The sequence below is a fragment of the Chinchilla lanigera genome, unplaced genomic scaffold, assembly GCF_000276665.1.
Source record: "Chinchilla lanigera isolate Chin_1 unplaced genomic scaffold, ChiLan1.0 scaffold00014, whole genome shotgun sequence".
Classification (NCBI taxonomy): Eukaryota; Metazoa; Chordata; class Mammalia; order Rodentia; family Chinchillidae; genus Chinchilla; species Chinchilla lanigera.
Window position 1 is genome coordinate 31,991,975 of NW_004955415.1, and position 10,266 is coordinate 32,002,240.

At 52.2% G+C, this 10,266-nt stretch overlaps 2 protein-coding genes across 3 annotated transcripts in view; one reads left to right on the top strand and one right to left on the bottom strand.

Annotated features, from left to right (window-relative positions):
- Rad23a (RAD23 homolog A, nucleotide excision repair protein) overlaps window positions 1–5,303 on the top strand; it is a 5,800-nt gene extending 497 nt beyond the window's left edge. The window contains exons 2-9 of one of the 2 annotated variants that reach the window (XM_013512243.1): window positions 1,233–1,394; window positions 1,536–1,717; window positions 1,852–1,907; window positions 2,038–2,165; window positions 2,347–2,425; window positions 2,523–2,653; window positions 4,342–4,510; window positions 4,940–5,303. In XM_013512243.1, coding sequence (XP_013367697.1) covers window positions 1,233–1,394; window positions 1,536–1,717; window positions 1,852–1,907; window positions 2,038–2,165; window positions 2,347–2,425; window positions 2,523–2,653; window positions 4,342–4,510; window positions 4,940–5,268 — 1,236 coding nt within the window. In that variant the 3' untranslated portion in view covers window positions 5,269–5,303. Of the gene's footprint in view, window positions 1–1,232; window positions 1,395–1,535; window positions 1,718–1,851; window positions 1,908–2,037; window positions 2,166–2,346; window positions 2,426–2,522; window positions 2,654–4,341; window positions 4,511–4,625 lie in introns of both variants that reach the window. The other variant, XM_005381043.2, reaches the window with a different exon arrangement.
- A 401-nt stretch (window positions 5,304–5,704) lies between these two features.
- Window positions 5,705–8,035, bottom strand: Gadd45gip1 (growth arrest and DNA-damage-inducible, gamma interacting protein 1). The gene is made up of 2 exons (XM_005381045.2): window positions 7,639–8,035; window positions 5,705–6,111 (listed from the first exon to the last, which is right to left on the bottom strand). Exons 1-2 carry the CDS (start codon window positions 7,986–7,988, stop codon window positions 5,754–5,756), a joined length of 708 nt encoding a protein of 235 aa, XP_005381102.1. The 5' UTR covers window positions 7,989–8,035; the 3' UTR covers window positions 5,705–5,753.
- Between the last annotated feature and the right edge of the window lie 2,231 nt (window positions 8,036–10,266).

Below are 10,266 nucleotides of genomic sequence, written 5' to 3' on the forward strand. Positions count from 1 at the left end.
GCGGGGCGCGGGGCGGCGATCCGCGCCCTCCTGTGCTGTGCAGGCCTCCCCCGGGCCCTCGGCGGTCGGTCTGGTAGTGATGACCCAGGATTCCGACCTGTGACGACAACTATTCAGATAATAAATGGTCTGTGATCATAGTTTCGGTGGCTCATGTCTGTCGGCCGTTTATTTTTATCTACGCGCTCGGCTCTTTCTGTGCCTCTGCCCCAAGAGACACTGACTTACACGCTCTTGCACGGGCCAGCGCTGCACCCTGACAGCGCTCCCAGCCCGCGCCCATTTTTTATAGAAAAGAAAACAGACTCAGATTTTTTTTGATCAGCCAGTTTGACTTTGGACAAGTTACTTAATCACTGTGTGTTTCGTTTTCTCAAATGTAAAACAAGTTTAGTGGTATCTATATTATACAGATGTTATGACACAAGTATGATACAGCGGAGGGCAGTGGTGCACACCTTCGTCCCAGCTACTCGGTAGGTTAAAGCAAGAAGGTCACAAGTTCAAGACCAGCCTGGATAACTTACCAAGACCTTGTCTCAAAATAAAAAGGGCTGGGAGTGTAACTCTGGTAGAATGACCTTGGGTTCGATCCCCAGTTCCTCAATTAAAAAGTCTGATAACATTTATAATAAATAGCATAAATAGTGTGTGTATCGATCACCCTTATTAAGTATTCATCACTCTTATTGTCCTCAGGTCAGAGTCATAAATGGGAGACCCTTCTGTCTGTCCCTTTAATCTTTTTGTTTGTTTGTTTTTTGAGACAGGGTCTCCCTATGTAATCCAGGCTGGCCTTGAACTCGCGGTGATCCTCCTGCCTCAGCCTCCCAAGTGCTGGGATTACAGGTGTGCGCCACCATGCCTGGCTTATTCTGGTTTTTGGTTTTGGTTTTTGGTTTTTATTCTGTTTTATCTCAATATAGTTTACGCCATTTAGAAACATGTTTGTTATTCTTTTCAAATTAGCACCTTCTCCATGTGAGCAGGAACTTGTTTTGTTCCATGGTGGGGCCTCTGTATAAAATGGCTTTAGTGCCTAAACTAGCACCTGGGACATAATAGGTGTTTAGTAAATACCATTGATTGGCCAATGGTTGAATGAATTCACCACCATTGTGTTTGTCTATGAAGCCGAGCCTCTCTTGTCATCAGGCTTACAAAATCTCTTCCCTAAATCAGAAGGGAAGAGAGACTCTTGGGGTTCACAGAGGCTGTCTGGACTCCTCCAGGTGAAGGTGTTGAAAGAGAAGATAGAAGCGGAGAAGGGCCGTGATGCTTTCCCAGTGGCTGGACAGAAACTCATCTATGCTGGCAAGATCCTGAGCGATGATGTCCCCATCAGGGATTATCGCATTGATGAGAAGAACTTCGTGGTTGTCATGGTTACCAAGGTGGGTGATTAGTAGGGGAGCTGGCAAAGAGCCTGCATGCCCAGGAGAGATTAGCCAAGCACAGGGCAGGGCCTCGTCGGGGCAGGATGTTGGGGCTTGATAGGAGCGCTGACGCTGGCCCCCTTTCTTTTGCTGTCACAGGCCAAAGCTGGCCAGGGTACCCTGGCACCCCCAGAGGTCTCACCCACTGCTGCCCCAGAGCCCTCCACGCCCTTCCAGCTGACCCCTGCCTCAGGCATGTCCCATCCATCACCTGCCACCAGAGAAGACAAGAGCCCATCGGAGGAGTCAGCTCCTACAACGTCACCAGAGTCGGTGTCAGGGTAAGGCAGGGGCAGCAGTTCTCCTGAGGCCCTGTCCCGCCCGTACCTTCAGTGTCCGCCTGTGGTCCCACACACTTGGGGGGAGGGCAGGCCACCAGAAGCCAAGGTCCGATTTCTCTCTCTTGAATTTGCAGCTCTGTTCCCTCTTCAGGTAGCAGCGGGCGAGAAGAAGATGCGGCCTCCACACTAGGTGGGTGGGTGGTCCTTGGGGTAGAGGTGACTGGGTGCCTGGCATCAGCTGGGCCTCCTCTGGGTGTGGGAGGGTATGGGTGCTGCCTTGCCCTGTCCTTGGTGACAGAGATTCTGGTGCTCCCTTATAGTGACTGGCTCTGAGTATGAGACGATGCTGACAGAGATCATGTCCATGGGCTATGATCGGGAGCGTGTTGTGGCCGCCCTGAGAGCCAGCTACAACAACCCGCACCGGGCTGTGGAGTATCTGCTCACGGTGAGGTGGGGCTACCACCTCCTGGGGTGGTGCCTCTTGGAGGCAGCTGCCAAGGAGACCTGGGTGGGGGCTGCTATCACTGAAGGCTTCCCTTGGGAGGCGGGGCAGGAGTGGTGGGTGGCCCGTGGTGGGCAAGGCAGCCGGAGGTCTGTGCTGGAGAACTAAAGAGGATTTCTGACAGGGAATTCCGGGAAGCCCTGAGCCTGAACACAGTTCCGTCCAGGAGAGCCAGGCGTCTGAGCAGCCAGCCACAGAAGCAGGTGGGCGGGCTAGGCATCATGCTCACGGGGCATCTCCTGGGGCCAGGCCCTGGGTCCCTATGTGGTTTCTGACTGCATCCCTTCCTGCTGCTGGCAGGAGAAAACCCCCTGGAGTTCCTTCGGGACCAGCCCCAGTTCCAGAACATGAGGCAGGTGATCCAGCAGAACCCGGCGCTGCTGCCCGCCTTGCTCCAGCAGCTGGGCCAGGAGAATCCTCAGCTGTTGCAGGTGCGGCCTAGGCAGGGGGAGTGGGGCAGGTACCACAGCCTGTGGTTGAGGGGTTACTGTTTATCTGGATGGCAGAGTGAAGGACAGTTCCCATCCCCACTGGCCAAGAGTCTTGTGGGCTCTTTGCTGGTGGAATCTGTGTGTGGGCCGAGCAGTGCAGCAAGCCCCTCTGGGTCCTCTGTGAGGTGGCTCAGGACCTGCCAGCTTCTGCTCCTCCCTTTTCAATCTCTTGTGCAGCTTCCTCCTACCCGTCTCATTTTTCTGTATTTTTGAGACTGGGTCTCCCTGGGTAGCTGATGGTGGCCCTGAACTCCCTGGATAGCCCAGGTTGGGCGTTGGACTCGAGATCTTCCTTCCTCAGCCTCCCAAGTGCCGGGGTTATAAACATGTGCCATGTGTCTCAGTCACTCTGTGTTTCATCTGGATTCAGTCCCCCTGGTGCTGTCCGGTGGCCTTCAGTCTGGTGACCTGGATGGAGCCTGGGTAGTCAGCCCAGACTTCGGCATGCCACACTTTCCATGGCTGACTTGACGTCTACGTGTGGCACTTTCTAGATTTCTGAGACAGGACAGACCTTCCCCATACTGACTTCTACTAGGGTCTTTTCTTTCCCTTGGCCCAGCCCCTGCCCCCTTTGCTGCCAACCTGGTCTCCCACTGGCACCTTGATGGCCCCTTGCAGGTCTCTAATTCCACTGCCACCCTGCTCCTTTGTCCACTAGACATAAGATTCTGAAGGACTTTTTTCTTTAATGTGAAAATTGTCAGATGTATTAAAGAGTACAGTTGCACCAGAATCTCCAGACCCCCATGAGTGAATTTTCAAGGGACACACAGATGCATCTTGGCAGTGAGCGCTTGCTGAGCTTGCGAAGGACCTGGGTTCCATCCCTGGCACCAGCACATTCCCAGGCTGGATGCGGCAGTGCCTGCCGACAAACCCAGCATGGAGGAGGCTGAGGCTGGAAGACGGCCACATGCTTGAGGCCAGCCCTGGGCTACACTACATAGTTTAAGCTGCCCTTGAGTTACATAGAGAGACCTGTCTCAAAAAAAATTGAAAAGTAAAAGTTCCCACATCTTGGCTATCGTAGTTCTCATGATAGCCCACCCTGCTTCCTCCAGGGTATACTTTCATCTTGCTTTTTCCTCTTTTACTCAGCCCAGCTCGCTTTGCAGAGCCAGTTTTTCTTCTCTCTCTCCACTTTTACTTTTTCGAATAAACTACCCCTGCTAAAAAGCAATTAAAAAGTTTCCAGATCTCATCTTCCCTGTTGAACTGTTGCTGCTGTGGCTTCCTGTCACCCTGGAAGAAACTGCCTGGCCCTCGCTTTTCTCTCCCATTTCACCTCCCCCTGTGCTGCCATGTGGGTCTCCTGAGGCTGAGCCTTGCTGGGTGACCCGCCCCAGGACCTTTGTACTTGGCTGCTTGTGCTTTCCACATGCTACAGACCACAGGCCCCTGCAACCTGGGCTTCAGTGATTTCCTAGCCTTAGTCCTGCTGTTGTCTGCTCCCTGTATTAGTCTACTAGCAGCCTGTCTCCAGGCCCTGGTGCATCAGCCTCACCAGGATGGCACTGGTCCCCACCCTGTGTTGCTTTCAGTATGGACTGACTGAAAAAGCAAGGTGTGGGGGTCTGGGGAGGGGGGAACAAGGCCAGGCCTCCCCAACCCTCCCTCTCCCACAGCAAATTAGCCGGCACCAGGAGCAGTTTATCCAGATGTTGAACGAACCCCCTGGGGAGCTGGCGGACATCTCCGATGCAGAGGGGGAGGTGGGCGCCATAGGTGAGGATGCCCCACAAATGAACTACATCCAGGTGACACCGCAGGAGAAGGAGGCGATCGAGAGGGTAAGTGGCTAAGTGTCTGGCTCGGGCTGGGGCTGGGACTGGGATTGGGGCTGGGGCCGGGGCCACCCTGCCTGGCAGCCCTTACCCACCCCCTCATGCTCATGGTGGTCTCCCCACAGTTGAAGGCCCTGGGCTTCCCTGAGAGCCTGGTGATCCAGGCCTACTTCGCATGTGAAAAGAACGAGAACCTGGCTGCCAACTTCCTCCTGAGTCAGAACTTTGATGACGAGTGACACTGGGAAGCCAGGCCGCCCACTGCCCCCACCCTGCCCCACTCCACAAAAGTTTTATAAAAGAAAAAAATATATATATATTCATCTTTATTTAAGAAGTGGAAAAAAAAAGTCAAAAACCTTTTTAAAAAAACCAGCCCAGCTTCCCACCCTCTTCAAGTAGCCCCCATTCCTTCCTGGTCTGAGAGGACCCAGGCCAGACAGCTGTCCCCATCCTCCCAGCCCAGCCTGCTCAGAGTTGCTGGCAGGGCCAAGAGGCGGCAGATGGGCTCCTCTTGGCCTCTGTCCCAGCTCCCTCAGCCAGATGGAGAGGCGGCTGTTCACTCCCCACCCCGCCGTCCTCCAAGATGAGGGGAAGCTGGAGCCCCAAACTTTGATCCTCCATCGGAGTGGCCGGAATCTTTCCATCTGGGGCAATCAGCAAGGCCCCCTCCCTAGGCTGGCCTTGGCCTCCAGCCTGGGGAGCAAGCGTGACATCAGCCCTAGAGGCCAAGGCCACCCCCATCCCAGAACAGAACTGTGTCTCTGATAAAGGTTTTGAAGTGAATAAAGTTTTAAAAATGAGCCCTAATGGTCCGTGCCATGCCAGCTTGCCGGCATCGGGAAGCTGGGCCCTGGAGGTGGAGGAATGGGGCAGGGGCGCCTGTCCCAGTCAGCACGGGAACAACCACTTCTCCCAGCCCCCCACCACCGTCACCACAGTCTGTCTGGGCTGCGCCTCCCCCTGGTAATTGGCTAATTACTGGAGATTAATGTTGGTAAACAGAAGCCTTCTTCTCTGCTGCCATCTGCTCCTCTATTATCTGCCCAGCACATCCCTTCCTCCCCTGAAGCCCCAGTTAGTCGGCATGGTATGGCCCAGGGTCCCTGTTCAAACAGAGCTGGCTAGGGAAGTCCCCAGCCCCAGGTGTTGGGGAAGGAGCCAGGGAACCTGGAGAGGCACCTGGAGAAAGGACGCAGAGGCCTGTGGGGAGAGGCTGCAGGGCAGCAGGCTTTATTGGGAAAGGACAAAGCTCAGGAGCTGGCTGCCCCAGGGGCTGGGGCTGGGTCCTGGGCTGGGTCCTGGGCTGGGTCCTGGGCTGGGTCCTGGGCTGTGCTGGCAGCCATGGCAGCAGCCCGGGCCTCCTTCTTCTGCCTCTGTTTTTCCTCCTTGAGGCGCTTGCGGTGCTGCTTCTCCAGGTCCTGCAGCAGCTCCTGGAAGCGTGTGCTCCGTGGGTCCACATGGTAGCCCAGGCGTTCCTGGGCCTCGGCCTGCAGGCGAGCCCTGCGCTCCTTGTCGGCCTGCACCTTCTCCCAGCGCTCGCGCTGCTGCTGCCGCCAGTTCTCAATCATCTGCGGCATCTTGGCCATGCGCTCGGCAATGAGCTGCTCCCTGTGGGGACGGTAGACAGGCCTCTGGTGCCCTGGAATGCCTCCCATCCACCTGAAGCCTGCCCAGTGCCCCACCAAAGTGACAGTGGAGAAGACTCATCTCTGCCACTGACTGGCAGGAAAAGTGCTTGACCAACGCAGGCACAGTGATTGAGGCTGTGCTGTAATCTAAGTGCAGGGTGAGGTCAGCCTGATACATCACTGAGCTGTTCCCTGAGCCACTCAGAGCCACTGCCCTTGAATACCTCATTCCTCATGCCAGGCTTCAGAGTACCTTCTGTATGCTCTACAGACAACAAAGAGCATCCCTGGCCTGGTTCTAGGCACAGAAATGAAGGCACAAAACAGGAAATCAGACATGGCAGCACATACCTGTGATCCCAACACTTAGGCTGAGGCAGGAGAATCACTGCAAGATTGGGGCCAGCCTGGGATACACATCAAGACCTTATCTCGAAAACAAACCAGGTTGGCCACACCCTCTAAGACTCAGTTTGTAGTACCAATCACAGTCACATTTTAAGTATTAGAAAAGGGAAATGAATGGTTAAGGCCCCATGCCAAGGTCACCCAGCTCTGCCACTCACTGTCGTCGTGACTTTGGACATCTGGCCGCACTAAGCCTGTCTCCCTATGCCTAAACAGAGGCTGCTGGCCAGGATGTAGCTCAGTGGTGCAGCACCTGCCTACTGTGTGTGTGACCCGGTTGCATCCCTAGGGTAAACGGAGGGTGAGCTCTGCTCTTCCCAAGGCTGCTGGGGGACAAGGTTAAACACTTGATCTGCCCCCTTACTCCTAGGAAGTAGTCATCCAGATGCCCCTGGTCTTGCCTCCACTCTTCTTCAGTTTTTTTGCTAAGTTGCATTGGCTGTATACTCTTGCAATCCTCCTGCCTCAGCCTCCCAAGTAGGGAGGCTCCTAATCCCTCAACTCTGCCTCCAAAGCCAGTTTATGTCTAGATTCCAGGCCCAACCACTGTCCTCACTTTCCACTCTTCCCCAGCCACAGTGGCCTCCTGGCTGTTCCTTAAGCGAGGTCCTGAACACTGTTCAACCTCAAGATCCCTGCACCAGGGGCTTCCTCTATCAGCATCCCAGTCTCTGAGACATCTCCATGACAATGTCAGCTCATCTAGAGCTCTGGTTAAACATTTTCCCTCCACAGAGCCCTAAAACGTTCGGCATGCTCTTCAGCCTAGTTTGTTTGTTTTGAGGCAGGATCTCCCTACATAGCCCAGGCTGGGCTCGAACTGCCAGTGCTGGGATGACAGAAGTGCGCCTCCACCCAGCTACCCAGTTTTCTGGTCTTAAGGATCCTGTTGCCGCCTGAAACTATCTTGCCTGTTTTGTTCCATGCTGTGTCCTTGGCGCTTGGGACGGGGGATACCCGGGACAGGGCTTTCCCACAGTAGGTGCTGCACACATGTGCCATGCTCTACCGCGAGTTCCGCCCCAGGCCGCGTTTCCCAGGCGTGCGCAGGCGACTGAGCATGCGCGCCAGGCCCACCCCATGACAACCGCGCACACACCTCTCTCGATGCTTTTGTTCCTTAGCCAGCTGTTTCACCCGCAGCGACTCCTGCATGGTCGCCAGGCTCGGGTGCCATTCTCGCTCCTCCGCTTCCAGTTCGCGCAGCTGCTCGGGTGTTGGCCACAACAAGCCCGGGGCCACCTTGGAGGCGGCGCCGTGCCGCGCGAACTGCTTGGCTGCATAGCGCGGACCAAGCTGCCAGCGTGGCGTCAGCGGGTTCTCGGGGTCCGGCCACCAGGGGCCTGGCGATCGGCGTGGAGGTGGCGGCGCACGGTAGCCGCGCCAGCAGGGGCGCAGGGTCGCCGCCAGCCCTAGCAGGCCGCGTACCTGCTGCATGGGCGCCGCCATCTTGGCTTCGGGTCCTCGCAGGCGGCTCAGCTGTCCGCGGCTCCGCCTGAGCGCAGGTGCGAGGCATATCCAGGGCCTCCTGTGCCTCGGCGGATGGAGACGGGGGCGTGCTCACTCTGTGCGGCCTCGGGTTACAGCAGTGCGTTCTGCAGATGTGGCTGTTTATTAAAATGCTGTGGCGTTTAGTGTTTTAAATGTAACAACATCCTTTTATTTTATTTTATTTTATTTTTTTGCTGTTCTGTGTTAGGAACCCAGAGTTTTCCGCAAGCTGTGCAGGCGCTCCACCCGAGCTACAGTCCCAGCCCTGGGCTTTATCGTCAGTAATCTTATTGAAAACATCAGTATTTCCAATTTAAGGGGACTTCCTACATATTGCTTTGCGTTTAAATATTTACAATCTAAGTTTAGAAGGGTTAAGTTTTAAACACACGTTATTCATAGCATTAATTTATTTAGTCTTTCAAAGAACCAACTCTTCGATTCATTGATTCTTTGTATTGTTTTCTTAGTCTCCAATTCGTTAATTTCTGCTCTGATTTTTTTTCTGCTCTGATCGTCATTATTTCTTTCCTTATGCGAGTTTTTGACTTTGCCTGCTTTACTCTTTGTAGAAGTTCGAGGTTCACCATTAAGTTGTTTATTTGCGCTTGCTCTGTTTTCCTGATGTGGGTATTCACTGCTATAAATTTCCCTCTTAGGACTGCATTCCTTGTATCCCATAAGTTCCCGTTTGTTGTACTGTCATTATCACTTAATTGTAGAAACTAATTTCTTCTTTAGTTTCATCTGTGACCCATTGATTGTTCAGGAGGATGCTATTTAATTTCCATGTGTTTGTGAAGTTCTTGTGGTTTCTTTTCTTGCTGATTTCCAGTTTCATTGCACTATGGTCTGATAATATGCCTGGGATAACTTCAGTTCCTTTGCATTTAGTTAAGCATGTTCTGTGAGCTAATATGTGATCTGTTTTGGAGAACATCTTGTGTACAGCTGAGAAGAATGGGTATTCTGATGTTGTGGAGTGGAACACTATAGACACCTACTAAGTCCATTTGTTCAAAACTTTGGTTCACTTTATGGGCCAGGGATATAGCTCAGCAGCACAAGCCCCTGCCTGGCAAGTGCAAGGTCCTGAGTTTGATTCCTGGTACCAAAAAAAAAAAGTTTGGTGCACTTCTAATAATTTCACTGTTGATTTTTTGTCTAGTTGATCTGTCTTTTTGTGACAGTGGGGGTATTGAGATTCCCTAAAACAATTGTGTTAGTGCTTGTTTGATTTTTTATGTCTGTTAATATGTTTTATATAGTTGAGTGCACTAGTACTTGTTACATATATATTCTTATGATTGTTATCTCTTTCTCTTGGATTGTTTCCTTTACAAGGATATAGTGACCTTCTTGGTCTCTCTTAATCAGTCTTAGCTTCAAATTCACTTTGCAGATAGAATAGCAACCTCTGATTTTTCCTGGTTCCTGTTGCATGGAGTATTGTTTTCCATCCTTTGACTTTGTCTGTGAATTTCTTTTTGAATTAAATGTGTTTCTTGTATGCAGCATATGATTACTGGATCTTGCTTCTTGATCCGTTCTGTCAGTCTGTGGCTTTCGATTGGTGAATTGAGACCATTAACATTGATGGTTATAACTGACATGTATTGACTTATCCTTGTCATGTTATTTTCCTGTTGTGGGCTCTCTCTCTTTTTTTTCCCTCCCTCTGTTTAATTATTTGCCTTGCCTGGTGGATTCCTTCTGCTGGAGTTCATTGAGTTGTAGTCTTTGTTATCCCTTTTGAGAATGTCCTTCAAAACATTTTGGAGAGCTGGTTTGGTAGGGTAGTCATAAATTTCCTCAGATGTTCTTTGTCACTGGAAGTATCTTATTTCTCCATCAGTTTTTTTTTTTTTTTTTGTACTGGGAGTCAAACTCAGGACCTTGTGCTTCCCAGGCAGGCGCTGTGCTGCTGAGTTATATCACTGGCCCACTTTGTCAGTTTTAAAAGATAGTTTTGTGAGGTACATCAATTTGGGTTGAAGGTTGTTTTCCTTTGGAACTTGAAATACTGCACTGCAAACTCTCCTTGATTTGAGGGTCTGTGCTGAGAAGTCAGCTGTGATTCTGTTGGGCTTTCCTTTATAGATGTTTTCTTTTCCTTAATAGCTTTTAAGATTCTGTTCTTGAAGCCAGGCATGATGGTGAACACCTGTAATCCCAGCACTCAGGAAGCTGAGGCAGGAGGATCATTGTGAGTTGGAGACCAGCTTGGGCTACAGAG

What these genes read in the sequence shown, in the direction of transcription:
- Gadd45gip1 (XM_005381045.2), bottom strand. Translation starts at nt 7,988, where the DNA reads ATGGCGGCGCCCATGCAGCAGGTACGCGGCCTGCTAGGGCTGGCGGCG. An exon ending in GAACAAAAGCATCGAGAGAG is followed by an intron (nt 6,112 to 7,638) that starts GTGTGTGCGCGG and finishes CCGTCCCCACAG; the next exon opens with GGAGCAGCTCATTGCCGAGC.